At 59.6% G+C, this 27,297-nt stretch overlaps 2 protein-coding genes across 13 annotated transcripts in view; one reads left to right on the top strand and one right to left on the bottom strand.

Annotated features, from left to right (window-relative positions):
- Nucleotides 1-1,648: 1,648 nt before the first annotated feature.
- Nucleotides 1,649-14,464, bottom strand: BRAT1 (BRCA1 associated ATM activator 1). Of its 7 annotated transcripts, none has more exons than XM_081135971.1 (14): nt 14,437-14,464; nt 13,416-13,559; nt 10,067-10,221; nt 9,410-9,563; nt 8,556-8,928; nt 8,163-8,279; nt 6,980-7,068; nt 6,275-6,393; nt 6,004-6,196; nt 5,679-5,752; nt 4,918-5,020; nt 4,719-4,817; nt 4,396-4,571; nt 1,649-4,090 (listed from the first exon to the last, which is right to left on the bottom strand). In XM_081135971.1, exons 2-14 carry the CDS (start codon nt 13,540-13,542, stop codon nt 3,395-3,397), a joined length of 2,475 nt encoding a protein of 824 aa, XP_080992097.1. In that variant the 5' UTR covers nt 13,543-13,559; nt 14,437-14,464; the 3' UTR covers nt 1,649-3,394. The 7 variants fall into 7 exon arrangements, with proteins under 7 accessions (XP_080992097.1, XP_080992099.1, XP_080992096.1 ...); XM_081135973.1 differs by having other exon boundaries at nt 9,410-9,560; nt 14,437-14,463; XM_081135970.1 differs by having other exon boundaries at nt 1,649-4,093; nt 9,410-9,560; nt 14,437-14,463.
- Nucleotides 14,465-17,642: 3,178 nt separating this feature from the next.
- The window catches only part of IQCE (IQ motif containing E), a 31,487-nt gene continuing 21,832 nt past the window's right edge, over nt 17,643-27,297 (top strand). For 3 of the 6 annotated variants that reach the window (XM_081134456.1, XM_081134455.1, XM_081134457.1), the window contains exons 1-8: nt 17,656-17,790; nt 20,544-20,591; nt 21,855-21,900; nt 23,541-23,669; nt 24,214-24,348; nt 25,070-25,140; nt 26,743-26,856; nt 26,949-26,999. In XM_081134456.1, the coding sequence (XP_080990582.1) occupies nt 17,755-17,790; nt 20,544-20,591; nt 21,855-21,900; nt 23,541-23,669; nt 24,214-24,348; nt 25,070-25,140; nt 26,743-26,856; nt 26,949-26,999 (630 nt within the window). In that variant the 5' untranslated portion in view covers nt 17,656-17,754. Of the gene's footprint in view, nt 17,791-20,543; nt 20,592-21,854; nt 21,901-23,540; nt 23,670-24,213; nt 24,349-25,069; nt 25,141-26,742; nt 26,857-26,948; nt 27,000-27,297 lie in introns of all 6 variants that reach the window. The other 3 variants (XM_081134458.1, XM_081134454.1, XM_081134459.1) reach the window with 3 other exon arrangements.

The raw sequence follows: 27,297 nt of genomic DNA on the forward strand, positions 1-27,297 counted from the left end.
GAGGACACGGACCTACTATGTGCTGGAGTCCAGGATGGACATGCATGTATAGGACCCGCCTCTCCTTCTGGGAGCCTCAGTGCTGAGGTGGCTTTCCTAGTCCCAGCTTCGAGGTGGGAGAGGTCAGTGATCTGCTCTAGGCTTGGGACACACAGGGACAGGTGGGCGTCTACATCAGAGCTTTTCACTGTTTTCCTCCCCTTGGACACCTGTTTCACTTCCCGGGTAACTGCATGCATTAGGTCACAATCTGTGTGATTCTTTGGTCCCTAATTTTTTCGGGGTTTTTTTGTTGTTGTGAATCTTTACCTGAGGATATTTTTCCATTGATTTTTAGAGAGGGAGGGAGGGAGGGAGGGAGGGAGGGAGGGAGGGAGGGAGGGAGGGAGGGAGGGAGGGAGGGAGGGGGAGAGAGAGAAACATTGGCGTGAGACACATCGATTGGTTGCCTCCAGTATGCACCCCAACTGGGGCAGGGCGTCAAACCTGTAACCCAGGTGCCTGCCTTTGACCGGGACTAGAACCTGCGACCCTTTGGTGGAAGGCTCAACGCTCTCATCACTGAGCCATCCCAGCCAGGGCCGGTCCCTACTCACTGAGGACTGTGGCTCAGGGCATCTGCCTGGTGGGGCATCTAATGGGCAGGGTCCCCTTCCTCCCTGGGCTGAGCGCGGGGCTCCACCGGGCCCCTCTGGCGTCGTTTTCCCCGCTCTCTTGTCAGCACCCGTTTTCCCTTACTGACGGTGGGAGTATGTCACCCAGCGGGTCTCACTGTTTGCAGGGAGATGGGTGACCCACCTAACCCAGCTCCTTTCACTGGGAAATCTGCCTAGCAACAGTGCTGATGTTCACCTGCTGCTCCCTGATTGGGCACACCAGCCAAAGTCCATTCTGATTGGCTGGTGCCCTTCCGTCAAATACCCGTTTGGTCTCCTCCTGGGGTAAAGGGATAGAAGGGGGTCAGGACCGTCCTGCCCAGGATGGGGGTGGTGGGGGGGGATATATGGAAGATCCACCCCAACTTAAACTGAACACCTGAAGGGCTGTGCTTTTAGGGTAGGGATGGATCAGAATTAACCCCCCCTCCCCGCTGCTCCAAACCCAGGGGGCGCAGGAAGGACCCACTGGGTGATAAGAGCAGCAAAGTCTGAGCAGAAAACCAGTTCCTGAGACACGGGAGCTATAGGCCTGCCTGGGCACTAACTTGAGGCCCCAGGTGTGTGCCCTGGCTGGGGTGGGTCATCTAGATCCAGGGGTCCCCACTGAGCTCCTCCCTAGAAAAGGCCCCTTTCCCCAGGCTCCAAGAATTCCCCACACGTCAGCTTTTCAGAGGCGATGAGCAGCGCACGCTTACAGGTGACCAAGACCCTGTGGAAACGGCACCACAAGGGGACCTGCTGTGAAGCGTGGCCGACAGGGGTGGCCGGTCCGTCCACTGTCCCGCCCGCTCCTTCCTGGTTAGGTGTGCCACACGACTGGAGTCTGGGCCAGGCACCGTAGATGAGTGGGTGACTCCCGAGCCCCGCCTGTAAAAACCCCTGCTCGATTCCCCGAGCCTTCTTCCTCGGGTGCTCAGAGGTTGAACCGGCCTTGCCTACCTGAGACAAACCCCGCTTAGTCACGATAGGAGGTCCACTTATATGTCATTGGATTCTTTATTTTGTTGAGGGTTTTTACATCTATGTTCGTGAGAGATAAAGGTCTCGTCTTGGAATGTCTCTGGGACTTGGTGTTAGGGTGATGCTGGCCTCGTCGAGTGAGTCGGGAATCGGTCGCTCTGCTTCTACCCTCCAGAAGCAATTGCAGAGAACGGGTATAATTTCGTCCTTAAGCGTTTGGTAGATTCACTGGTGAACCCATCTGGGCTGGGCGCTTTCAGTTTTGGAAGGTTATTAATTATTAATCCCATTTCTTTAATAGCAAAAGGTCTACTCAAAGAATCTGCTGCTTCTTGTGTGGGTTTTGGCAGACTTGTTCTTTTGAGGAACTGGTCTGTTCACTTCGGTTATCAAAGCCATGGGCATAGGGCTGTTCGTACATTCCTTCATTATCTTTCCAGTGTCCACGGGGGCTGTGGAGCTGCCCCCTTCCATTTCTGACACTAGTAATTTCTGCCCTTTTTATTAGTGTGGCTAGAGGCTTATCCATTTATTGATCTACTGGTCAAAGAATCAAGCTTATGGTTTAGGTAAATCTATTGATTTCCTATTTCTAATTTGACTTTTGCTCTAATTTTTATTATTTCCTTTCTTCTGCTCCCTTTGGATTTAATTTGGCCTTCGTTTTCCTAAGGTGGCAACTTTAATTTTTCTTAATCCCCACCTGAGGACATTCTTTCCATTGCTTTTTCAGAGTGTGGGGGGAGGGGAGGCGGGGAGAGAGAAACATTGATGTGAGAGAGACACATCAATTGGTTGCTCCCACAGGCACCCCGACTGGGGCAGGGATGGAGCTTGCAACTGAGGTACGTGCCCTTGGCTGGAATCAAGCCCCGGGACCCTTCAGTCCTCAGGCCAACACTCTAACCACTGAGCCAAACCAGCTAGGGTGGCGGCAGCTTATTGATTTTAGATGTTTTCGTTTCTAACGTAAGCACTCAAGGCGAAAAATTTCCCTCTAAGCACTGCTTGTGCTGCATCCCACAAGTTACAATGTATTTTCATTTAGTTCACTTATCTTATCTGGATCCTTCTCCGGCCGTGACGGGTGCTTTAGAACACTAGCATGTTTACCTTCGGGAAGAAGTGGCAAAATCTCCATTTTGCAGATGGGGAAGTGGGTTATGAGAGGAAGTGGCTGGCCCAGGGTCACACTGCCCGGAATGGCAGGGCCTGGGCTGGTGCACCTGCTTGGTCCCCTGGTAACTGGCCTGGATCTCAGTTCCCCCCAATAATCACCACTGGCGGCGTTACCTGCCTGGTTGAGGCAGTGAGCTTTGAATTGCTAAAAACTTGGGTGATCTTGGGGACTCAGGCTGGAAGCCCAGCATGGTTGGACCTGGGGTCACCAGCACAAGGGGCCAGGGTCCAAAGTCAGACACTGTCCAGTCTGAACTACTTGCTTTCTGACACTCGGTCATCCCAGAGGCACAGTGGGGCCCAGGAAGCAGGTAGCTGTCCTACAGGACAGTCCCTCTTTGGTCGCTTCTCCAAGCTCCCGCCAGGCCTGGGCGGTCTTAGAATATGACACCGACTCAGTGGCCTTGTCACAGGCCATTTATTTTAGTAGAAAATAAGCCACTTTAATAAACATCCCAACATGTGACTCTGGCCTGCGGGTCTTCCTGGTCCTGGCTCCCTGAGGACCCCCTGTGCAGCCAGCTGAGCTGGAACCCTGGGGACCTACGGGAGGGACCAGCCCAGCAGTGAGGGCAGGAGGTTGCTGAGGGGCCATCTCAGTAGCAGTCGGCCTCGTTGTCCCCCAGGATGCCCACAGTGGCCAGCATGTCCTGCAGGAGTGACTGGGGGCTCTTCTCCACGTGGTCGCTGCTCTCAGCCAGTGCCCCCTGGAGGCCCTCCAGGTCCATGGACCTCAGCACAGCCAGCACGGCCTCGGGCTCCAGGGGCCCCAGGGGCTGGCCCTGCTCACCTGCCCGCCACCTCTGCAGGGCGGCCTCCACGGAGGCCACGTCGGGGCTGCTCCGCGCCTCCTGCGAGCCGTCATAGGGAGCAGCCTTGTCCCGCAGGAAGAGCAGGAGCTCACAGGACTTCCGGGCCACAGGGCGGTCACAGTCGAACAAGGCTCGGAAGGCAAACTCGAAGAGCTGCATGCGGCAGAACGCCCGCAGGGCCTGCGCCAGCCGGCTGGGGGGGATGGTCTCCGTGGCGGCGACAGCATAGGGACAGCAGGAGCCGGGCTGCCCCAGTGTCTGAGCCAGGAACACCAGCGCCAGCTCCAGGCCCTGGGCCCGCACCTCCCAGTCCAGGTCCTGGCTCGCCACCTGGAGCACCCTGGCCACAAAGCGCTCCGTGTCCTCGGCCACGTCCTCGTGGCCGCCCCTCAGCCACTGGGTGAAGACCTGCATGACTGCTCTCCGCGGGAAGCCCTCCGAGTCTGTGGACAGGACGTGTAGCAGGTCTGGGAGCAGGCTCTTCTGGAGGAGAGAGGGGGTGGTCGGGGCCAGTGGGCAGAGCCCACACGTTTGGACAGGGCAGCAGGGAGAGTCCCGAGAACCCCGCCCTGCAGGTCTCGGGCTAAGCACACACCCTTGCCCTGTGGGTGCTCATCTGTCAACTGGGGGTGACCATACCCAAGCGGTGGGGTGCTGGAGGCTGAGTGGGAGGCTCAGGAGACAGGGTACGTGACTGACAGAGCCCCTGGCCCCAGACGCCCATGCTGGGCATAGAAATGGCTGTCAGGAGGGGACCGCATGGCCCAGGACCTGCCGCCTCCTACCTGCGGGCCTCCTGGGTGCTCAGGGCCGGCGGGGGCGGCGTGCAGTCCCCCGATGGACAGCTGCCCTACAGCGGTCACTGCGCTTGCTCGGACGTAGCTCTCAGGGTCTTGCAGGAGCTGCTGGGCGAGCTCAGGCACCTCGGAAGCCAGGAGCGCCTGTCTGAAGCTGGCCTGTCCTGGGGGGCCAAAGGCAACAGCCAGCTGTGACCAGGGGCTGAGCCTGCAGCCTCCCCCCCTCCCCAGGGGCAGCCTAGGGGGTCCAGCTCCCAAAGTCAACCAGAGGTGACGAGTGCAGCGTGGCAAGGTGGGGCACCCTCACTCACCTGCCCAGTGTCGGGTCACCTGGGTCAGGAACTCGAGGCCCGAGTCCCTCACCTCCCAGCAGTGGCTGCACAGGCGCTTCTGCAGCACAGGGAGAAGCTCTGGGGCGGGAGGGCGGTTCAGAGAGGCCCAACGCACGCACGTCCTCCTCCTGCCCCGCCCCACCCCGCGCCTCCCGTGTGCCCTCGGGAGGCCCGTTACCTCTGAGGAACAGCTGGGTGTGGGGGTCCAGGTCGCAGCAGCCGGGGGGCCGAGGCGAGCTCAGGAGCCACCTGAGCGTGGCCTGGAAGGCCTTCTTCAGAACCTAGGGGGGCAGAGCGGGGCTGCAGGGCCGGGGGAGCCATCCGCTCGCCCCGTCCGCCCCCAGTGCCCCTGTCCCTGTCCCTTTCCTGGGCGTAAGATGGGGAGAGGGATCACTGGGCTCCGTTTCCATGTGGCCGAAGCTTCAGGAAGCAGCAGAGCTGGCCTCTCAGATGGGAGAGGAGAGGTGGGGAGGCGGCCCTGTCAGGAACCTCACTCCTCAGGAGATGCAATTTCTGCCCCAAGACATGAGGAACTACCAGGGCACGTTTGCCTCAAAGCCCCAGGAGCCTGGGCCCCCTCGTCCCACTCTCCCCACTCTGCTTGGGGGGGGCAGTCACTCTACACCCTTCAGGGCCAGGCTCAACCATGGGGCTTTGAGAACAAGTGTGTTTGCAGGAAACACCAGACACCGCTGAGCACAGGGGCACCTGGTTCCAGGTCACCTCTCCTGTTGAGAACCCGTGAGAAGCCTGTACCTCCCTGCTATCCCCGCCCAGCGCCCCCAGCACTCAACTCAGCCACACCAGGCCCCGGGCCGAACCTTGCAGTCGCCTGACCCTCAGAACTCACTTTGAGAAACCACTCTGGCCCCGGTGGAGGCCCACAGGGGGTTCCCCACTTCTGCCTCCCTCCCCCGCCCCTGCCCCCCAGGTCTGTACCGTGGGGCTGGAGTCGGGGCTCTTGAGGTAATCCAGGAGGACAGCAAACACCTGCGTCACCAGCTCTCCGGGGCCTGAGACAGACATGGTGGGTAAAACCCCAACCTCCGCCTGGAGCCTCCCCAGCTCAGCCGTCCATCCAGGGGAACAGGGACAGAACCCATCATGCCGAGTCCCCCACTCCTCCCCTGCCCCAGAGACCACAGGCAGAGGACAACCGGTCCCAAGACATCTCTGAGCAGTGAGGAAAGTGCGGCAAGTGGGACCTGTGCGGCCTGCGGGGCCTGCTGAAAACATGAGCCGAGCGAGAGAGCATCTCACTCACCTGTCCCCTCAGACAGTGTCCCCAGGAAATCAAGGGCCGCTCGCTGGACCCGGACGCAGCCAGCCAGGATCACACAGAGGCGGCCCCCCACGTTGGAGTCGGAGGTGGGGACTGCCGAGCCATTGCAGAACCGCAGGACTGTCACCGCAGCCCCCAGCAGGGGCGCCTGGGGCCAGGGCGAGGGCCGCTGGGGCTGCGGGAGGAGGGAGAATCAGCGTGGCCACGGGTCTGCCGCTGTGGGCACAGGGGTGCAGGCTGGAGCCACACCTACCACGGGCTGCAGCAGCTCCAGGTGGGCTAGGGTCTGGCACAGGAGACCCACGCAGGCCGACCTGGAGGACAGGAGCGCATCCGCCACCACCGAGTCCCCCGCGGGCCCCACCAGCAGGCCTGCAGATGGAACCAGAAACGGCTCCCAGTCAGCAGGCATGTCCTGCAGGACGCCACAGGCCTCGCCACCGCCCCACGTCAGAGACTAGGACTGGAGGTTCCAAGCGGTGGCTCGTCGAGGGTGACCTCCAGCCAACCAGAGCTGTAACTGTCCCATAGCCCATTCCTGGGCTGTCCTGCTGGTCAGGAGGCTCATCTCTACCTCGGCACAGGCCGCATGGCACACCTGATCCTCGACCCGGTGTGTGGCTGAAGGGACAAGTCATAGAACCCAGCTGGGTCTGGGCCGGCAAGTGCCAGGCCCGTGTGCCCGTTCTTGCTCAGGAACCGCCACCCGGCCAAGGCCCCGGAGGGGGAAGAAAGGTCGCTGTGCTGGGGCCACCATGGTGCCCACCAGGGACGACTCTGCCCATTAACTCTAGAGTGAGGACATGAAGACAACAGCAGCAGACAGACCTGGGACGGTGGCCCATGTCCCGTCACCTTCAGTCCAAGTTTGGGTGGCGAGCGCCCCGCTGCCCACCAGCCGGCCCTGACCCAAGAGTCCCGCCCTCCGGTGCCATTCTGCTCCTCCCAAGTGGCATACCTGGGGACCCGGGGGCCTGAGCAGCCTTCAGGACACAGGCCAGGGGCTGCAGGAGAACATCGAAGGCCTGTGTCCTCAGTGCCTGCGGACTGAGGACAGAGGACGTGGTGAGCCCTGCTCCCTAACCCCAGGCAAGCTGGCTGCCCTCCTAATAGCTCAGCAAGTCGGACAGAGGAGCCGGTGGCAGCAGCTGGACCCTCCTGAGAAACAGCTTCCCTTTCCCTGCAGGCACCTAGACGGGTACCAGGCCACGGGCGTGGGACCATGGGAGCTGCTCGGAAACGCCTAGGACAGCCTGGCCACACCCACCCCGATGGCCAGTGCCGCTCAGGGCCATGGGGACAGGAGGCCCCACCTCCGGGAGCTCCCAGAGGCTTCACCTCCACTCAGCCCAGTGTCCCTTCCTGCGCTCTGGACGACGGTCTGGCCCGCGTGCCCGGCCCAGGGTAGGTGTGGGGCTAAGCAGGCAGAGCTTTCGTCTAGGCCGGCTGCCTGACCCTCTAACGTCATACGCCTTCCTCTCTGGACATCCAGAGACCCTGGAGCCCAGAGCTGGGCTCTCAGTTTCCTCCACGCCCCTGGTGAGTGGGTCCTGAGACCACCTTCACCCTGGCCTGGGCCGGTGTGACCAGTTCTCATCTGCCTGGACACTGGAATGACCCTCATCTTCCCTGCCTCTCCGGACCCCATGCCCGCTACCAGGTGGACGCACATCCCTCTCCTGCCCGAAAGCTGTCCTGTCCCTCCTGCCTACTGGATCCTGTCCACCGCCCACTGCCCCTGGTACCCACCCAGGGTGTGCACATGATGGTGGTCTGGCACCCACAAGCTGGGGCCACTAGGAGGGGCAGAGGCCAGCGGAGCACATGGGTCTTGGGGACAAACCCAGCCCAACTCTGGCACAGAGCCTCCAAGTCTGTTTGTCTCTGCAGAGCCTGCAAAGCATCTGCTGGAGAAAGTGACTCTGTCTCTAAAGAGGACAGAAGCTGTGGCCTGTGCCACCGCCTCGGCAATGGCCCAGGCCGCCCCACCACGCACTGCCAGCGACTCCCACAGGCCGCCCCACAGGCTTAGGCGGTGGCCTCTGACTGTCCGCTGACTTCTGGAGCTCCTTGGATTCCCTGACCATGAGGTCCAGGCTCTAGACCCCCACCTGCTCCAACACCAGGAACCCCGTGCTCACCAGTCCTGCAGTTTCAGGACCCCCAGGGCCAGAGGCCCTGCTTGAGCGGGGCTCAGATGGCCCAGGGTCTGTGCCAACGTCTCCCACAGGCTGCAGTCAGCACTCAGCGCAGGAGAGCTGCAGGGAAGGACCCCAGAAAGAGTGTTATTCCTGTCCTGCCACCAAAGCCCACATAGCACTCAGCGGGACTGCTACGCGCCGCAGCTGGCACACCCAGCGGACTGGGCAGGTCTCTCCCAGGTGCCCAGGTGCTCGGCTTTCAGACCCCTCCAGTGTTCCCTCCGCTCGAGGCAATGAGACGTGGCCCCAGGTATAACAGCTGCCCTGAGGCTTCCCAGGGAAACAAGCACCCACTTCTGCCCTCCCCCCAGCTGCGCCCCGGGGGGACCTGACCGGGCCACGCTGAGGAGGAGATCCACCAGCGAGTGTGCGGCTGGGACAGGGTCTTTCTCGAGCAGACAGGCCACGAGGGGACTCAGCCGCACCCAAAGGACTTGCGTCCAAGGGCTCTGGCAGTGCCCAAACGTGGTGGTCAGGACGTTCAGGGCCTGCGTGACCTGCGGGGTGGCGGTGGAACGCAGGGACTCCTCGACATGGCCCAAAATCCTCTGGGCACTTGCCGGCCAGTCACAGGCCTGAGGGCTGGGGTGTCCCTCGGCCTGGTCTCGCATAGACAGAGCCAGGGTGTGTGCCAGGAGCTGCCCAGCTGCTGAGGCCACAAAGAGGCTGGAATCTCCCTGCAGAGAGAAGATGGTGTCCAGGGCACCTGAGGAGGGGGAGGAAGACTGTTCAGCGGGGACAGGAGGTGGGGGGCAGAGACCCCAGAGATGCCACAGCACCGAGTGGCTCCATCAACAGAGTCCAGCACCTCTGGGAAGAGCCTGACACCACTAACTGCCGGAGGGGCCATCAGAGGCCCAGCTGTCCTGGCTGAGAAGCCGAAGAACCCGAGCTGGACCTTCACAGGGTGATCAGCACTGCTTCCTACCAGGCTTTCAACCCACGGAAGCCCGGACTCTTCCTAATTAGTTCTAAAGCCATCCAGCTGCTGGGTCTCACCGACCAGTAAAAGGACGCTCTCACACTCTCGAGGGGCCTCTAACCCCCTAGGCAACCCAGAGTGTTCCTCACAACAGCTCGGGGCCTCACAAAGAGGCCCAGCAAGGTGCAGAGATCTCCCTGGGGCCACACAGCACCAGGACAGCAAGGCCACAGGGGGAAGGCGGGCAGGTGGGCAGGGCACTCACCGGAGTCAGAGTCGGCCAGGAAGTGCAGGGCACTGGGGTGCTGTGCCAGGGAGCGCAGGCCCTGGATCCAGCCGCTGCGCACCGTGGGCACTGTCCAGGCTGCTCCGCCAAGGGGACCCGCCTCTCCGAAGAGCCCGGGCAGCAACTCGCCCTGCTGGAGGTGGAGAAGGAAGTGGGGCCCTGGCCGTGCTCCCAGGGACAGGCAGATGAGACAGGGCTCTCCTGCGGTGTGGACCCTGGGGCGGCGGTGCTCCTGGGAGGTGGCAGGTGGCCCCCAGGGCCAGGTTTTAAATAAGGGTTCATCGACCCTGTCACAGTCTACTTCAGAAACCCTCCCCCAAGGCAGCACCACCAGCGTCACCTCCAAAGGCCCACCTCGGACCATGTCACGCTGTGCTCAAGGACCCCAAGGGGTCTCCACCACCTACTGACCTCCTGACCCTGGCCTGTGGGGTCCACTAGGGCACCACCCACCTCCAGGTGTCCCCCACGACTGGTGGGTCAGGCCTCTCCCCCACCCCTGTGCAAACCCTTTACAGGACAAGCAACATTTCAGAAACTTAGGGGTGGTAACAGCCACCCTTCCTTTCTATACCTGCAGGAGGAGAAAGCCCCGTACCGCTCAGTGGCCACTCGGGTGGGAGGACCCGGGCTCACCTGAAGATACTGGAAGCAGTCTTCCTGGGCGGCAAATATGCCCGCAAGGCGGAGAGAGAAGGAGAGGACTCCGGGACTCAGGTCCTGGGACTTCAGCACCTGGAGCAGCAGCTCCACCAGGCAAGGGCTGTCCTGCAGCAGCAGCAGACTGGACCCTGGACACAGGCCCAGCCAGGGGGGCATCACCAGGGGCACAGCGCTACGTGTCCCCCAGAGGACCGCTCTTGCAGCAACTCCCCGGCCCCTCTCTCTCAAGCCTTTAAACTTAGCAGTCTAATGGGGAGACCATATTTGCAAAGTTGCAACCAAGGATTCATTGCTTAATGCAACAAGGGGAACAAAGTAGAAAGCCCACGCCTCAGACGGGAAGCACAAATGGCAAGAAACCGGAGATGCTGTCTTGCTGATTACCAAAAGGAAACGCAAGCTCAAGCGAGGGACCATCTTGCCCTCTCCAACGGGCACTTTTTTCTTAAACTGAGCGTCCTCGATGCAGGGAAGCCCAGTAGAAAGGCCGTTCTGGCACCTGAAGTCCTACACTCACCTACGCTGCCGTTTGCCGACGGGGGAAAGGCAACCGGGCTCGAAGGCGGGGAGGGTCCCGGCTGCGAGGACTTCCCAACACTAAGCTTAGGGAAGAAGGCAACGGGCGGAGCGCGGAAGAGGCAGAGGCAAGAAGCAGAGGCCAACGGCCGGGGCAAATCTGACTTTAAAAGTCAGGGAAAACTTCGGAAGGGTTTTAAAACAAGACGGGCTCAAAATACCAGACAACGACAGCAGGGAGGCTCGTGCTGGGCTGGAGGCACCGCGGTTTGAGCAGAGGACAGAGACTGTGATAAACTTGCAGCTCTTTTATCCAGCTTGGCGGGAGGGTAGCTGCTAAGGAACACACGTGGGCCGTGCAACGCCAAAGCCAGGAGAAAGAGCTGAAAACGCCGAAAGCTCATCAGTCCAGTGGAGGGCCGAAAACCGAGGGAACGGGAACAAAGGCAGACGTGGGGAAGCACAAAAGAGTAGGGTGAAAACAGGTCCCAATGTAACAGTCAACTCAACAAGTGCGGCAGAATAACCGGTGTTAGAAGAGCTGCTCGGGGCCCCGGCCAGCAGCGTAAGTGGTCAGAGCACCCGCCCCACGCTCCAAGGCTGCAGACTCAGTCCCTGCCCAGGGCACATACGAGAAGCAACCGATGAATGCATAAACACGTGGAACAACAGAGCGGTGCTTCTCTCTCTCCCCCCCTTCCACTCTCTCTAATACCAATAAGTAAATAAACAATAATTTTTTTTAAACCCTCACCCAAGGATATTTTTCCCATTGCTTTTCAGAGAGAGTGGAAGGGGGCTGGGGGGAGAGAAACATCGATGTGAGAGAGGCATTGATTCGGTGCCTCCCGCACAAGCCCCAACCAGGGCCGGGGATCGAACAAACCTGCAACCGAGGTACATGCCCTTGGCCGGGATCGAACCCAGGACCCTTCAGTCCACGGGCCGACGCTCTAACCACTGAGCCAAAACGGAAATTTTTAAGGAGCTGTTCAGATTAAATTTAGAGCCAGCACTGTACTGTTTACAGAAGACGGTGAAGTATGGCACAGGGACCGGCCCAGGCTGAGCAGTGAAAGAGAAAGTAGGCATATTCTAAATTTAATAAAGCTGGTACAGCAGGAGTAAAGTCAGACAAAACAGCTTCAACACAAAAAGCATTCTCAGCGCACCAGGAAAAGTCACTGTTCAAAGAGACGAGCCCCAGGAGATGTAACATCTAGGCCTGCTCATACCTAACACTTCAAGGTATATGCAAAAAAAATTTTTTTCCCAAAGGAAAATGTTGAATCCGTAATCTTAGTGTAAGATTTTTATATACTTCGCAGAAACAACCAAGCAAAATGAGCTGAACAACAGAAACCTGAACTCAGGAGCAAGTGTGGGACCATGTAGACAGAAGACTTGGGAAAACGGAGCACCCGCCGGCCAGGGGAGGAGGGCCGGGGAAGGGCTGCCACAGGCACCCAGCTTCTTTTGGGAGATAAAAATGCTGCAAAATCAGATCGTGGCGATGGCTGCATAGCCCTATACATTTACTAAAAGCCATTGAATTGTACATTTAAAATGGATCAACTGCATGGTACGTAAAATTTTTTAATAATTTATAATAGAATATAAAGATATAATACAAAAATTATCTCAATTAGGCTGTTCAAAAGTGTTTTTTTTACATTTGACTACAAACTAGGCCACCATCGAGGACTCTGCAAATACCAAAAAACAGTGCCCTACAGCAAAATCTACAGGACACGTGCAAAAACTGCCTGTGCGGCGCCTTCCTCAAACCTCAACAGACTGAAAGAACTGGAGTACCGATATTTTCTAATTCCGATGAAATAAATTAGAAATCAACAGGAAAGACCAAAAAGGAACCCGTGTTTTGACTCTAAAAGATATCTTTTTAAATAATTTGTGGGTGAAGAAAAAAAAGTATTGGGAAGTATGAAATAGCTAGAACTAAATGACAATAGAAGGACTGCACAGGGAAGCTCGCCGGGCGCGCTAACGCGGGCCTCTCAGGGAGGCGTGCAGCCTTGAACCCGCGGGTGGGAGGGCAGTGAAGACCCAGCTATTCAGCCCGACAGAGGAAAGGTGAGCCAGAGTGAGTGCCCAACAGCAGAAACCGGTGCCGGGGAATTATTTACGGCACTATTTATAATAGTGACACATCAGCGACGGCATCATCTTACAACAGTGACGTAACTACATGAAACATAGTGAATGACACGGTCAATAAATCAGCGTGTTCCACGCGGAAAACACCCGCCGTGCCGGTGAGAGAGAAAAAGCGAGACACCAAACTGTATTACGGCGCCGTCTCGTTTTTATAAGAAAACACAGCTTCGCGCTGCGTTGGCAGATAGGGCTGGCGGGAATTAAAAAGTTGATAGTGGTTTAATTTTCCTCTTTATTCCTCTGTGTTCTTGAAGTTTTACGTAAAGAATTCGTATTATTTTCATAACCAGAGAGAAAACAAAACCGTAATAAAGAAAGAAACAACAACAACAAAAATGCACTGAGAACAAAAAAATAAGTGTGTCCACACCCTCTGCAGCCACCTCGCTGGTACTGAACCACGGGAGGCCGGAATCGTGGCCGGAATCGGAAGACCACCAAGCCGCAGCTCCCGCTCCCCGATCACCCCCTCAGGCTTCGGCCTGACGTGTCCCCAAGTCGCCAAGGGACATCTATCAGGATGTGAAGGAAAGACACTAACCAGATGGACACCCCTCCCTCAGCACAGGGGACCCCTGTGCACCCTCTAGCCTCTGGGGGAAGTCGAGAGCGGCACCCTCACCCTTACCAGCTTCAGTTACAGTTTTAAACCAGTCCAGCAGCTTCTCCAAACAGGTGTCATCTGCCACCGGCTGCCTGGGGTCGGCCAGGGCTGCGCAGAGGGCTGGCAGGAGCTGGGCGCACTCGGAGTCCATGGCCAGGCCAGGGGTTCCTGCAAAGAAAATGTCAGGGTCAGACCCCGTCGGCCCCAGTCACAAGCAGCCCCCCGCCCGCTCAGGCCCCAGGACTGCTGTCCGTACGGCTGGACAGCAGGACGATCGCGGTCCTCGGGGCGCGATGCGGGGATGGGCGCAGAGCCGCAGCCTGGGTGGGGCCTGGACGGAGGCGTCAGGGGCACCCCGGCCCTGACGCCTGGCCACGGGGCAGGGAAGGGGTCAGTCCGGTGTAAAGCTCAAGGCCTTAGGAGCTCAAAGCTGCCAGCCTTGGACTCTGGTGGGAGCCTAAGAGCATGACGCTCCCCTGGGCTGCGGGGGGCCGGAGTCAGGGGTGCGGGTAGTCTGGGGGCAGCCACGTGCACGAGCGCGTCCGAGTCCCGGCTGGTGGTGTGAGTCCGGGGTCAGCGGGCCTGCATCCCACAACCCTGAGGCCAGCGGTGTGCACCTGCGTGTCCGCCTGCGCGGGGGGCCTGGGCAGGGCTGGGGCGCCCTCCAGGAAACGCACTAACAGGCGCCCCAAGTGCAATAAGTGACCTATAAACAGCCCTGGGTCGGGGAGGGCTCTGGGGCAGGGGGTGGGCGTGGGGAGTGGCCAGTAGCTCCGTCGGGGTCAGAAGGTCAGCCTGAGCCTGGGTGTCAGTCCGTCCACCCGGACGAGACTGGGTCCCTGCGGAAGAGCCGTCCCCGCAGTTCGGGGTCGGTCTTGGGCCTGTGGACCCCGCCGCGGGCGCCGGGCCCGGGCAGCGCGGAAGATCCACAGGATCGGGGCCGGCGGCCGGCGCGCGGAGCCCAGGCTGCCCCCCGCCCCCGCCCCGCGCCCAGATCGCGCCCCGCCGGCCGGAGACCGAGACCCCTGCTCGGCGCGCGTCTCACCAGCTCCGCGTCCGTCCCCGCCGAGGCCCCGCCCCCGCCCGCGGCCCCGCCCCGGGCCGCGCCACCCGCCGGGCCTGGGGGTGCGGCGGCGGGGACGGCGGGCGCGGGGCGCGGCGGGGCTCCCTGGGGCCCGCTCTGGGGGCGCATGGCCGCGCGTGGGGGGAGCTCAGCCTGAAGGGCGAGGGGACAGCGCGGCGCCAAGCGGATCGCCCCGACCGAGGACCCCCCCCCGGGCGCTCAGTGGTACGTACCTGCGCCCCGGCCGGCCCTGCGCCAGGGGCGGGGCTTCCAGGGGCGGGGCTATTCCCGGAAGGGGCGTGGTCCCCCAGCTCGAAGACCCCGGGTTTGGGCTGGGGGGCACCTGCCACAAAGGGGCGGCGTCGCGGAGGCAAAGTCCGCGGTCGTTTGGCCTCCAAACTGGGTCCTCGGGGCCCTCGCTGCGCGCCTGGGGCTCTGGAGGCCAGTGGGTGAAAACAAGGCGCGTCTTTACAGACAACCCGTTTTTCGGTAACATTTTGGGGAGAGACAGGTACACGGAAATGGAAAGCAGAATTCATATGGGTATTAAAATAAAGGGGGAGCCCAGCTGGGCGTGGCTCAGCGGTTGAGTATCGACCTAGGATCCAGGAGATCGAGGTTCGATTCCCTGTCAGGGCACCTGCCCGGGTTGCGGGCTCCATCCCCAATGACTCTCTCATCATTGGTGTTTCTGTATCTCTCTCCCTCTGCTGCCCTCTCTCTGAAATCAATAAAGATATATTTTAAAAAAAAATTAAAAAAATAAAATAAAATAAAATAAAAATAAAGGGGGAGCTTTACAAACATTGATTTTGATGGGGGAGCCGCTTGGTACAGCCTCGCCCTCCTGGCGCCTTGGAACCAGCTGGGCGAAGAGGCTTGAGCTGCGCCCTCAGCGCCCTGCACTGGGACCCCTTGTGCAGTGAGGACCGCAATGTTCGCCCGCCTCGGTGTGGGGGGACCTCACCCCGGGGATTGTGCAGCCACCCCAGGAGGGTGGGTACTAGGGCCATCCCCCCAGGTGGGGAAACTGAGGCACAGAGAGGCTCAGTGCTAGCGCCTCACAGCCAGTGAGTTGGCACCGCTGGACCTGGCCCCAGGCCGTCTGGCCCAAGGGCTGAAGACTCTAAGGCCCACAGTTCCTTACGAGAACTTTGGGGGAGATGGTTCAGATTTTAGGGAAGGTACGTGGCTATGTGTGAGGTTACAGTCCCCGCAGGGCCTGGCGCTGCCCCCCACTCCAGGCATTCCCAGCTCCGAGGGGAACACGGCGCACACTCCCGCAGAATGAACACCAGGTAGCCGCGGCGCAGACTTTCGTGGGCAAGTGGGCTGAGGTCAGGACGGGCTTTGCCAACGTATGAATTACAGAAGTTTTCAGGTCATAGACATGTACTGACTCTAATTAAACAAGAGAAAGTAAGCGAAATGGCAGATACCGGGAGGGCAGGGGGTTTGCTCAGCCCCAGGAGGGTAGAGAAGCCCTGGTCCGCCACGTAGACGACACCCCAAGGAAGCAAATGGAAGTTGTTGAGCCGGTGAGTGGCCTGGTAAGATTCGCCATTTTTATTAATTTTGGAGACAAAGGGAGAGGAATAGACAGACAGAAACATTGATGGGCTGCCTCCTGCACACCCCCTGCTGGGGACTGAGCCTGCAGCCTTGGCATGTGCCCTGACCGGGGAATTGAACTCTTGGTCTATAGGTCCACGCTCATGCCACTGAGCCACGCCTGCAGGGCAAGATTTGCCTTTTATAAACCACTCTGGTGGCAGCTGGGAGGAGAGCACGGGGTTTCTTTTCCCTTAGGATACATCGGAGAACATACATCTAAATAAGGAACCAGAGCTTGGGGTGCAGCTCCTTCCGGACACCACTCAGGAAACAGGGCCTCAGAGAGTGGAGGAGGGGTGCCACTGAGTGAGATGGGTAATGCAGAACAAATGAAAGTTTACTGTCTAAATACCACGCAAGTAGTTGGGACTAGCTGCCAAGTGTCACCTGGTAGCTTCCGTTTTTGGAGGTGCTCGCCATGTGCCAGGCACTGTGCTGATGAGTTTCACTTCTGTTGTCTCCTTGGGTCTTCACTTGACAGACAGAGACCAGGGCAAGACCGCAAGACCTGGGCTCCTGCCCACTAGCCAGCTCAGTCTTGCCCACGCGTGGGGATTCCACCCCGCGGGTTAGGTGAGGAAACTGAGGCTGAGAGGGCCATGGGCCCGTGCCAGGTGGTGGTGCGGGCATGGGAGCTGTGCTAACCCCCCCAGGCATCCCTTCTGCCAGCTGCACGCCCTGCCCGGCGGGAGGACTCTCCTTCGGCCACCACTCCTCCTACCAGCCACTCTGCAGGACTGGCTGTCCTTCCAAGCACTTTACAGATACTGACCCGTCGGGTCCTCACAACAGCCCTTCTGTCCACTTTACAGCCGAGGGAACAGGCACGGGGAAGTCAGGCGTCTCGCTGGACATCCAGGACCTGCTGACCGAGCACCTGCTGCGCGCCAGGCCCTGTCCCAACAGAGGGGACGCAGCAGCGAAGGAACAGAAGGAACAGAGCCCCCGCCCCACAGAGCGGCCGCCGGGCGTGGGGTGTCCGTGGGGAGCAAGCGTCAGGCAGCTGGAAAAGCCAGGCGGGGGGCGGGGGGGGTGCCCGCGGACACCTGCGCGGAGACAGAGCGAGGCGTGCTCGCTGAGGACGACCGGGGGAGGGTGCAGCCCCGGGCCCCCTCGGCCTTCGCGACACGCCCGGGGCGCAGCGCGGCCCATCGCACGGTCCCGTCCGGTGCCCGGGGCAGAACGCCGGGGCCCAAGACGGGCCAGGAGGAGGCCTTTCTGGGCGCCAGGCGGAGCTGGCAGCGCGGGGCACGCTCGGACCCCGGCGCCCTTCGCGTTAACCTACCGAGTGCGCATCCTGCCCGGCCCTGGAGACAGGCGCACGGGCGGGCCGCGGAGCCCGCGCGGGGAGGCCCAGGGCGCGCGGTGCACTCCGCTCAGCCAGGCGGCCGCGCGGATGCAGCTGCGCCGGCGCCCCGCCCTCGCCCCGCCCCCTCCCGGATCCCCGCCCCCGACTCGCCCCGCCCTCCCCTTGGCCCCAGGGGCGCAGGCGCGCGGCCCGCCCAGGTTCCCGCGCACGCGCACGACCGGCCGGCTCCGCGCGCGCCACATCCGGGGCTCGGCTGGCCCGCGCGGTTGCCATGGCAGCGGGGTCGCGGCCGGCGCGCGGACGGGCCGGGAGGCTGCGGGCTGCGGCGCGGCCAGCGGAGCCCGGGACCGGACGCCCGCGCCCGCCGTGCGGCCGCCATGTCGCTGGGCACCGGGGACCCGGCCTCGGAGACGGTGAGTGCGCGCGGGCCGCCTCCCTCCGCGCTGCCCGGCGCGCCGGGCCTGCGGGCCGGGTCTGCGGGCCGGGTCTGCGGGCCGGGGCGGGGCGCACGGCCGGGCGCGGTGACAGCTGCGGGGATTGTTACCGCACAAGAGCGGCCCCGCAGCCCCCGTGCGTCCGGCCGGGTCGCCACCCCCCGCCCCGCCCCCGGCGCCGCTGGACCCCGCCCGCCCGTGCACAGGCCGCCGCCTCCAGGGAGCCCTCCTGGGCGCAGCGCGGCGCCTGCGAGGCCCAGCGAGCGCGGAGTCGGAGCTCACAGTGTAGGTGCCCGCGCACCCCGCGCCTCCAGGGCCGGGGCCACGGAACGGGCAAGGGGGGGCCCAGGCTCCGGACTGCGCCCTGCCCCGTGCCCATCAGAGGAGGCTTCCAGGAGGAGGTGCCCCTCAGCTTCCCCCAGGGGTCAGGACAGGCGGCCCTGAGCCCCCTGCTTTTTACCCAGGGCTTTGGCCCAGGACTGCCTGTTGGGTGTGTGTGCAGGAGCCGCCTCGCAGCAGGGGGAGGGCGAGGTGACAGAAAGGGGACGTGCCACAGGCTGAGGACCGGCAGGTGAGGGAGGGCGGTTCCGGCTGGGTGTGGGGGACAGTTGCTCTGAGGGGTTCGCAGGTGCCCTGGGAGATCTGGAGCAGAGGCCCAGCCAGTGCAAAGGCCCTGAGGTGCGAAGCCGCAGCTGCCCCAGGGCCTGAAGGGAAGCCTCTGGGTCTGTTGTGGGGGGGGCGTGGGGCGTGTGCCTGGGGCCTGGCCACGGAGAGCCTTGCAGACCATGCCGGGAGTTTGAATTTTTCTCAGGGCCCAGTGGGACGCTTCTGGAGGGTTCCAGGCAAAGGGACCTTTGCTCCCTTTGACAGTGCTCAGTGGCGCTGGCAGAGCTCACCCAGAGGAGGGCTCAGGGCCGCTGGCCCCGGAGCGGCTGCAGTTCCCTGCTGGTCCCTAAGGCCCAGGGTCCTGCCCCATCTGGAAGGCCTGCCCGGCCGTCTACACGGCTTCCGCTACTGCTCCTTCTTCCCTGAAAAGTAATCTCTTATACTGGGGCTGACAAAAACGATGCCTGCCCGGTAGGGAGAATTCGAAGGACTTACGACCCGCAACCTGCCTGCCACGGAAAACTGGGGAATGCTTGGTGTGTTTCCTTCTGATGTTTTTTCAATGCCTCTTTTTTTTCCACGCCGGTTTAAAAAGTGAGAGATTGATATTGTCTGTAACCTTTGCCATTTGACGTGTTGTTGGCGTTTTCCCCGTGTCCACACGTGTTCAAGAACGTGATTTTAAATACTCTCACCTGTGGGCTCCTCCACTTTAGTGACCCGTTTTCCGGCTTTTGCTCTTTGGTGTGTTCTGTTGTTGTTTTGTGGGGTTTTGTGTGTTTTGTTTTTGTTGTCCCTCACCGGAGGATATTTTTTACGTTGCTTTTCAGAGAGAGAGTGGAAGGGAGGGAAGGGGGTAGAGAGAGAGGGAGAGACATCGATGTGAGAGAGGCACATTGATTGGTTCCTCCTGCGCTTGCCCTGACCTGGGGCGGGGAGTGAACCAGAAACCCAGCTGCATGCCCCCAACCAGGAATCGAACCCTCAACCCTTTGGTTCACAGGCCGACCCCCTAACCTCTGAGCCGCACTGGCCAGGGCTTTCAATTTCATTTCATTTTTTGGTATTAGAGTTGGCCTTTCACATGCGTTTACTAAGCCCCTTACACTTGCCAGGCTCTGAGGGCAGAGACATAATCCAGTCTGTGCCGAGCTCCCCGGGGACTTAGGAGGCGCAGTCCCCGGCCCAGGCTCACTGTGGCTTCTCGCTGAGCTGGGCTCTGTCTCACCAGACAGGAACCTCAGCAGGGCAGGCTCTGGCCAGTCTGTCCAGTCCCTCACGTTTCTTGGCACAGCCTTGCTCGTGAACCTCACACAGTGCCGACCACGTGGGGGGTGGGTGCTGCTCACCTTGCCGGGGCTGTGACAGGCCCCACAGGGCAGAGCCGCAGCATGAAGGGGAGCCTGCGGTGACCACCAGTGATCGAAGAGCCAGCACCTGTAAAAGGGCTTCAGTCTTTTAGCCTAACTACTGGGGTCCCCCATGGGTCAGCAGAAGCCACTCATTGGTCAAAAGTTGTGGCTAAGGCTCCTGGCCAGTCCGATTTCTGCCCTTTGCCATTGTGCGCACACACGTGTGTGGCTCGCGGAGGCCGCTGTCACCGTCAGGAGCTGACGGTTTTCCCACCATGCCGCAGGGACCAGCAGCCTGGTACTGGCATAAGCCAGTCAGATCTACGTCACTCACTGGGCCGGGGCAGGCACTGGAACAGGAAGGCAGGGCCTTTATCAGCCCCCAACACAGGTGTTCGTGGGTTTCCACATGAGTCTGACTTGTCGCCGGGAGACTGTCACAGGTTCCTTGGGCTTTGCTGCGACGGTGAATCTGAGGGCGTTTAGACCAGGTGGAAATGAAACACTTGTCAGGAGCTGGTTCTTGATCAGAAGTCCCCAGCGACTCTGGAAATTTCACTGCCGGTTGACAGACGGAGGAGGGTTTGTTCTGTGTCTCCACCGGTCCCTCCTGAGGCAGCCGAGCGGCCTGCTGCCAGCTTCCAGTGCCCGCGGTTACTCCCGCGGGTGTTTGGGTTTCTGCCTCAGCGGCGTGGACGTGGACAGGCTGTGAGTGTGACTGTTGGGGGCCACGCCGGTGCCTTGAAGTTTCAATGTCTGCATCTCTTCCCGCAGGGAGATGACAGTCTGTCTGCGATCTCCTTGGACTCCGACCTCGAGACGGTGAGTGTCATCAGGAGGCCGCCGTGCGTCCCGGTGCTGGTGACTTCCCTTACACACGTCACTCACATGTGTGCGGCAGGCGCCCCTTGCACGGCTGGGTTTAGACCTGGAACACAGATTCCAGGTGCTGCTCCGCGTTTGAGCAGTAGCAAGACTTTAGTTGGAGTTGAATAACTGACCGTTCAAAGTTTTCATTCACAAGTTAGTCCTGGCAGAGTACATGAGGCCGTCAACAAGGACCTGTCCTGCATCGGGTTTTGGCCCTGCCTCCAGCCCCCCAATTCTGACACGTGAGGGGAGGGAGCGGGGCTCAGGGCAAGGTCCTCCGAGCAGCCGTGGGAGGAGGGATGCTCTCTGCAGCTGCTCAGCAATGTCCTGGCCGGTCCCGGTCCCCACGCGAAGCATAAACAGCAGGTTGGGCAGGTCTGGGGTCCAGAGGCACACTTGTGGCCCCTTGGTTCTCCCTCAAGGTTTGCTAGTGAGAGGAGGGAGCTGTCCTCCCAGCTGGGAGGATTCCAGCCGAAGTGCGGTCTGCCCACCCGAGGGTGTCTGACACCCGGAAACCTCCACTCCCCCAGCTGTGCCATCCATTGTCTGAAGTGAGGGCCACTGCAGGGTTCAGAATTGTCCCTCAGCCCCACTGAGGACATGGGCCCAAGCCATCCCTGGTGAAGTCCAGCCTGCCTGGGGCAAAGCCAGTGCCTCCACTGGAAGCCAAGTGAGGGGAAGGCACCTGATGTGAAGCCGGTGAGGAAACAGTGGAGGAAGTGTCATTCCCGGCCACACGGCCCCATGACCTCGAGGTGGGGCATCTCCTTGGTGCCCGCTCTGGGCTTGGCATCCTGCTTGTCCCCAATGGTCCTCCAGACAGCCTCGCTCCTCTGCGGGCCCCTCCTCCTTGCTCTGTTTACGAGGTTTCAGCTGCTCAGTCTGCCCTCGGGGATAGTCACACCCAGTGCTCCAGGCCTGGGGACAGCCAGGGTGGATAGGTTCACCATTTGTGCAGTGTCTCCAGCTGAATTTAAGTTTCCGCACCCTGTGTCTGTGACATGACTGGTGCCACCAGGACTTGAGGGAACCCTGCTCAGCCCGGGCTCAGCCGTGGGCCCCATGTTCCTGGCATTGCTCAGACCGGACTGTCTCCGTGGGTCAGTCCCCTCCCTCGTTGCCCTCACACCCTGGCCACTCTGAACACACCAGTGCTGGTGACGAGGCCACGGCTGCTCAGAAGGCTCAGCTGCTTTCCCTCGGTTCTCCTTTCAGAAAACAAAGAGGAAGAGTTTCCACAAACCTTCGCCCACATCACCGAGTAAGTATGACGAGCCGCCCGCCCGGGCCTCTCCAGTTCAGGTGGAAAGTGGTTGTTGGAGCTGCGCTTCCCGGTGTCCTGGGAGGGAGACCCAGAATGCTCTGTTCCTTGAACACGGAGGGCCACTGAGGCACGACGCTGCGGCCACGTGGCCTCTGTGTGTGGATCTGGGGAGTGTGCGCTCCTGGGGTCACCGCCTTCCTGGTGGTCCCAGTGAGAGGAGGTCCAGCCAAGCGGGCTCCTGAGCTGTCACCGTCCCACGGAGCCTCCCGCAGACACCGGGCTCCTTGGCCGTTAGTTTGGTTTCTCCTTTGCTCGTAGCTCTGCTCTTACTATTTACTGACGAATCACATGCATTGAAGAGGGAATATCATTTGTGGGGTCTCCTGATCACTAATTTACTTTTAAAAATGAGCACTTGAGTGGATATTTGACATTTGGAAGGCCTTTAGGATATCCGGGAGGCGCAGTACGTGGTCCTGGTGAGTGGGACGCGGCAGGGGGGTCTGATGTGTCCTTAGTCCCTCGTTCTGAGTGACAATGGGAACTTCTCCATGATCTTGAAGCCCTGGGAAGAACTTGGAAATTAAAAAATTAAATACATTAGACTTAGATTTTCAGGACCTTCTACAGATATGAATTTCTTGGCTATTTGATAGTAGCATGTTTTATAAATAACGTAGTTTTTGCATAGATTTGTCATATTTTACAAAATTAAAGATAAAACCCCAGACTAAAAAATATTTTTGAAATGTTTCCCCCATCTTCACGATAAACTCAGAAATACCCTGGAAAGGCATAATAATTATTATTATTTTGATGGTTGCTAATCCTCACCTGCAGATATTTTTCCATTGATTTTTAGAGAAAGTAGAAGTGGGGGGAGAGAGACACACACACATTGATCAGTTGCCTCCCAAATGCGCCTGCCGGGGACCAGGGATCGATCCCTCAACCCTCTGCTGCTCGGACTGACACCCTAACCACCAAGCGAAAGTATAATTATTTTTATTTTCTCTAGATATTTTACATATTAAGTTCTAAGTGTTATTACTTACTATGTAGGGACATGAAAAAATATTTACATTGTTAAGTATAAAGGTTACAAAATTTCTTTCGCTATGATAGCAACTAGTGAAAGTATATATTAATTGAATGAGAAATTCAATTAAAAAATTGAATGGAAATTAAATATTGAAATATTGGCAGAATTAAGGATTTATTTTTTTATTTTTTTAAAAAATATATCTTTATTGATTTCAGAGAGAGGAAAGGAGAGGGAGAGAGAGAGATAGAAACATCAATGATGAGAGAGTCATTGATCAGCTGCAGCCCGCAACCTGGGCATGTGCCCTGACCGGGAATCAAACCCTAATCGCCTGGATCCCAGGTCGACGCTCAACCGCTGAGCCACGCCTGGCCAGGCAGGATTTATTTTTAAATAAATTTTCCTTTATGATATTTCTTTATAACAAAATTTAAACAAAGGTAAGCATGTGTGCCTGTCATCACTGTAGCTTTTGTGTTTGTCGGGCAGATTTTATTGGAGCCTTTGTGAATATGTTGTGTCACTTTGTCTTTCCAAAGTGCATGGGTGAGGGACGTGGGCACTTGGTCTAAAACCCTGCGTTGGCTTTTAGAGTCACCGTATTACTGTAAGCCGAGAACAGCGGTGTGCTGGAGGTCCCTGCGGACGGCCCCCAGCATGCCTCTTGGAAACCGAATGTCCTTGACGCCTCAGAAGCTGTGGCTGGGAAGCTCGAAGCAAGGTACGTGGGTCTCCACGGCGACCCTCCCCGCCAAGGGGCTGTAGGCAGGCGGGCAGTGACTCAAGGTGGAGTTTTCAACATGACTTCTTTGGGTGATTCCTAGGACGCTTCTGAGAGATGTTGAGCCTCCTTGCTTTTACATCACACATAGCATGGTTTCTGATGGTTGGCGCTTGTGACTCTGTTGTTTGGTTCCCTTGTTGTCAGTGCTGCTGGTGGCTCTGTGGAGTCGCTCCAGCCGCCTGCAGAGCTGTAGGTTGTCAGGGGTTTTGTGAGCTGGTGATAGCACACTGACTGGCAGCTTGAAGCCGCTCGTGGCAGGAACACGTGTACCACGGGAACGTGTACCGTGGGAACAGCAAAGGCTGCAAGGCGGGGCTTTCCTCTTTTTTGAGCGGCAGCTGCTAAGCGTCTCTAGCTCGCCACCAGTGCGGCGTCTGCTGGCTGCCAAGCCTCCTTCACGCCAGGAAGATAGAGGTGAAGCCTCCATTGCACTTGCTCGTAGCTCGTACCTGTCATATTAACCCGTGCACGTTCCAAGCAGGAGGTGTGGCCCACCCCCCGAAGCCAGGCCTCACCTTGGACCATGCCTGGACCCACCCCCCCAGCAGCACCCCTGACTATCTGACGGAGGCACTGAGAGTGAAGAGGTCAGACCTCAGGCGTTCTGCCAGCAGTGGTGAGCACGTGGGCGACAGGCGAGACTGAGCAGGAGCAGGAAGGGGGCGGGCAGGGCTTCCTGTACGAGCGTCCCGGGGACAGGGACCCTGAGTGTCCATTCTGCCCCCCCAGGAAGCGGCACTCGTGATGAGACCGTGACATCGCCCAGGCTTCCCTTGCCCCTCCCTCCCGAATGTAGAGTCGTATCTACATCAATAGTTTAAATAATACTAGAAACGTAAATTGCAAATAGCACTGAAAAGCCCCAACCTCACCAGAAAGGATGGGTTTGCTCTCACGACTCTGCCTTCCTGTCTGGCGTTTCCCCACCTGTCCCCCTCCGCTCTCCCTGGCGACACCTCACTGCCCCGTGCGTCACCTTACACATTTGCTGGCCTGTCCTAGAGTCCTGGCCCGTGGGTGTCGGTGACCCCAGTGCTCTCCACAGCTTGGACATCCGGAGGGCGTTTGTTGTGCTTCTGTTGAATTGTAAACGTCGCAGCTCCTTTGACACCTCCGCCAACCCCTCCCGGTTCGGCCCTCACACCTCCGTCCTGCCCCGCCCTCCACAGCATGGCCGGCCTCCGAAGGGACAGCATCGTGATCAGACTAAAAGCATTGAAATGTTTCTGCTCTTTTTGTTTCAAGGACAATTATATTAACTTCCCTGTTTTTCTTAAGATAGAGCCGAGAAGTCTTTCTCCTTCCAGGTCCCTTAAGGGGCTTGTGTCTTCCCCCAGGTCACGTCCCGGGGACGCCGGTCTACAGAGAGAAGGAGGAGATGTACGACGAGATCATGGGCCTGAAGAAGGTAGCGTTTCCCCTGCTCTCGTGGGCTTTGAACAGTGGCCGCCTTCCCGCCGTGGATGGAAAATGAGGGCTGTGCTGGGGCGCAGCTGCGTGGAGAGCGTGAGCTTTAGGGTGACCCAAGCGGAACCCCGGCGGGTGACCTGGCTGAAGGTGGGCCCGGCGCCCGCTGTCTGTCTGCGCACGCTGGAGGATGGGTGGCCGTCAGAGGACTGTGCGTCGCGGGCGGGCGTGACGATGCGGCCGTCCGGTGTTTTATTGTCAGTACCCTCCTGTCTGTGGAATCTCCGCGTGTCGCCCCCGGAATCCCGAGGCCCCAGGTAGCCTGCCTTCTCCCCACAACGCCCAAAGCTGCACAAAGCAGGAGCGAGGGGAAAGCGAGAGGGCTCTATGCTTCCGGGAGCAGAATTCCCACTGTCCGCTTCCTCACCTTGCCCAGCGCGTGTGCATCGACTGACTTGCCCACTGGACGCTCGTCCACGTGGGCTGACCTGCCGGCCCCCTCAGTGGGGTGTGCACTGGGCGGCGTCCTTCCAGGGTGGCTGGGCTGTTCAGACACTGTCCCTCCTCTGAGCCCAAGAACCCCTTGGGGGCAGAAGGTTGTTCCCTAGATAACTGGTGGCTCAGAAACAGGCTGGTGCTGGCGGCCAGGCCCTGTGGCATTGGCGACCTGTGGGCATCAAGTGGCGAGGCCTGGGCGCTGGGTGCACCTCGCACTTTTAGGAAAAGCCTTTTTCAAGAGAGACCATTGAAACACATTCCAGGCGCCCGACCGTCTCGTGTCATAAGAGGGTTGTGGGAGTTCAAAATAGTAGGAAGACTGTAACGTCAAAGTTCAGGACAGCCACCCTGGCCGGCGGTGCTCAGTGGTTAGAGCGTCGGGCCGCGAACCGGAGGGTCGTGGGCTCGATTCCGGTCAAGAGCATGTACCTGGTTGCAGGTTCAGTCCCCAGCCCTGGTCAGGGTGCACGTGGGCTGCAGCCAGTCGATGTGTGTCCCTGACGTCGATGTTTCTCTCTCCCTCCCCCTTCCACCCTCTCTGAAAAGCAATGGGAAGAATATCCCCAGCGCGAAGATTAACAAAAACAAAAACAGGACAGTTTTAGAAATCAAATAAGCTCCTGTGAAAAACTCTCGGTTCACCACAGATTGGTGAAAATTCCATCCGCAGATAAAGCCCCCGAGCCTTCGTTGAGAATAAGGATCTTAAATGGACGTGAGCCTTTGATGAGTCAGCAATGGGCTGACAGTGGCTTTCTCACCGGGACGCAGGGCACGGGACCCTGGCACCGGCCGGAAGTGCTGTGGGCCGCGGGCGTGCGGAGCTGCGCTTCCCCGGGGGGCTGCGTGGCGTTTCGGGTGGGAGAGTTCTTAGTTGCGTGGGGCGGTCCTGCACCTACCTGGCCCTTACCCCAGTCTCCACCCACGAATGGCAGCGGCGCCCTCGGTGCTCCTTCCTGTGACGTCCGACTCCACCCTGCACCACGCGCAGCCCTGAGGGAGCCAGGCAGCTGTGAGCTTGGCGCCCGGGCGTCTGTGCGTGGTGTGCACCCGGGGGAGGTGTGTGCAAGGGTGTGTGCAGCGTGCGCGCCCTTCCTCTCTCCAGTTGTTGCACATGCAGAAAAGCGACTTGGATCTGCTGAGGACGAAGCTGCGGCGCCTGGAGGAGGAAAACGGACGGAAGGACCGGCAGATCGAGCAGCTGCTGGACCCGACCCGGGTACGTGCCCACCCGCAGGGTGCCCGGCTGGAGGATGGACGGGCAGGGCTGAGCCTGACTGGCGTGTTTTCACGTCTCCCCCTCTCTCACAGGGCCCGGATTTTGTGTGGACTCTGGGAGAGAAAAGGCCTGACGCTGGCTGGGTAAGTAAAGCTGCAGCCTGACAGGTAACCTTTCTGCTGAAATCTGACTTTAGAAACAGCCTACAGTGCGACGCCTTTTCTCTAAAGCACCTGTACCCGTGTAGCAGGTACAGAGGAGGGGCCGGAGCTCCCTAACCGTCTCCCCGAGCCTCAGGGATCCCCGGACGTGGCTGTGGGGGACTGAGGGGGACGTGGGGGCCGAGCCGCTTCCACAGGCGGAACATCTTGTAGGAAACGCAGCCACACGGGGCTTCCCCACCACCCCAGGCAGACACGTCAGACCTGCCTGGTGACACTG

This window comes from Miniopterus schreibersii (genome assembly GCF_964146895.1).
Source record: "Miniopterus schreibersii genome assembly, chromosome: 4".
NCBI lineage: Eukaryota > Metazoa > Chordata > Mammalia > Chiroptera > Miniopteridae > Miniopterus > Miniopterus schreibersii.

What these genes read in the sequence shown, in the direction of transcription:
- BRAT1 (XM_081135967.1), bottom strand. Translation starts at nt 13,542, where the DNA reads ATGGACTCCGAGTGCGCCCAGCTCCTGCCAGCCCTCTGCGCAGCCCTG. An exon ending in ACTGCTTCCAGTATCTTCAG is followed by an intron (nt 9,564 to 10,066) that starts GTGAGCCCGGGT and finishes CTCCACCTCCAG; the next exon opens with CAGGGCGAGTTGCTGCCCGG. An exon ending in GCCCCGACTCCAGCCCCACG is followed by an intron (nt 5,021 to 5,678) that starts GTACAGACCTGG and finishes CTGCCCCCCTAG; the next exon opens with GTTCTGAAGAAGGCCTTCCA.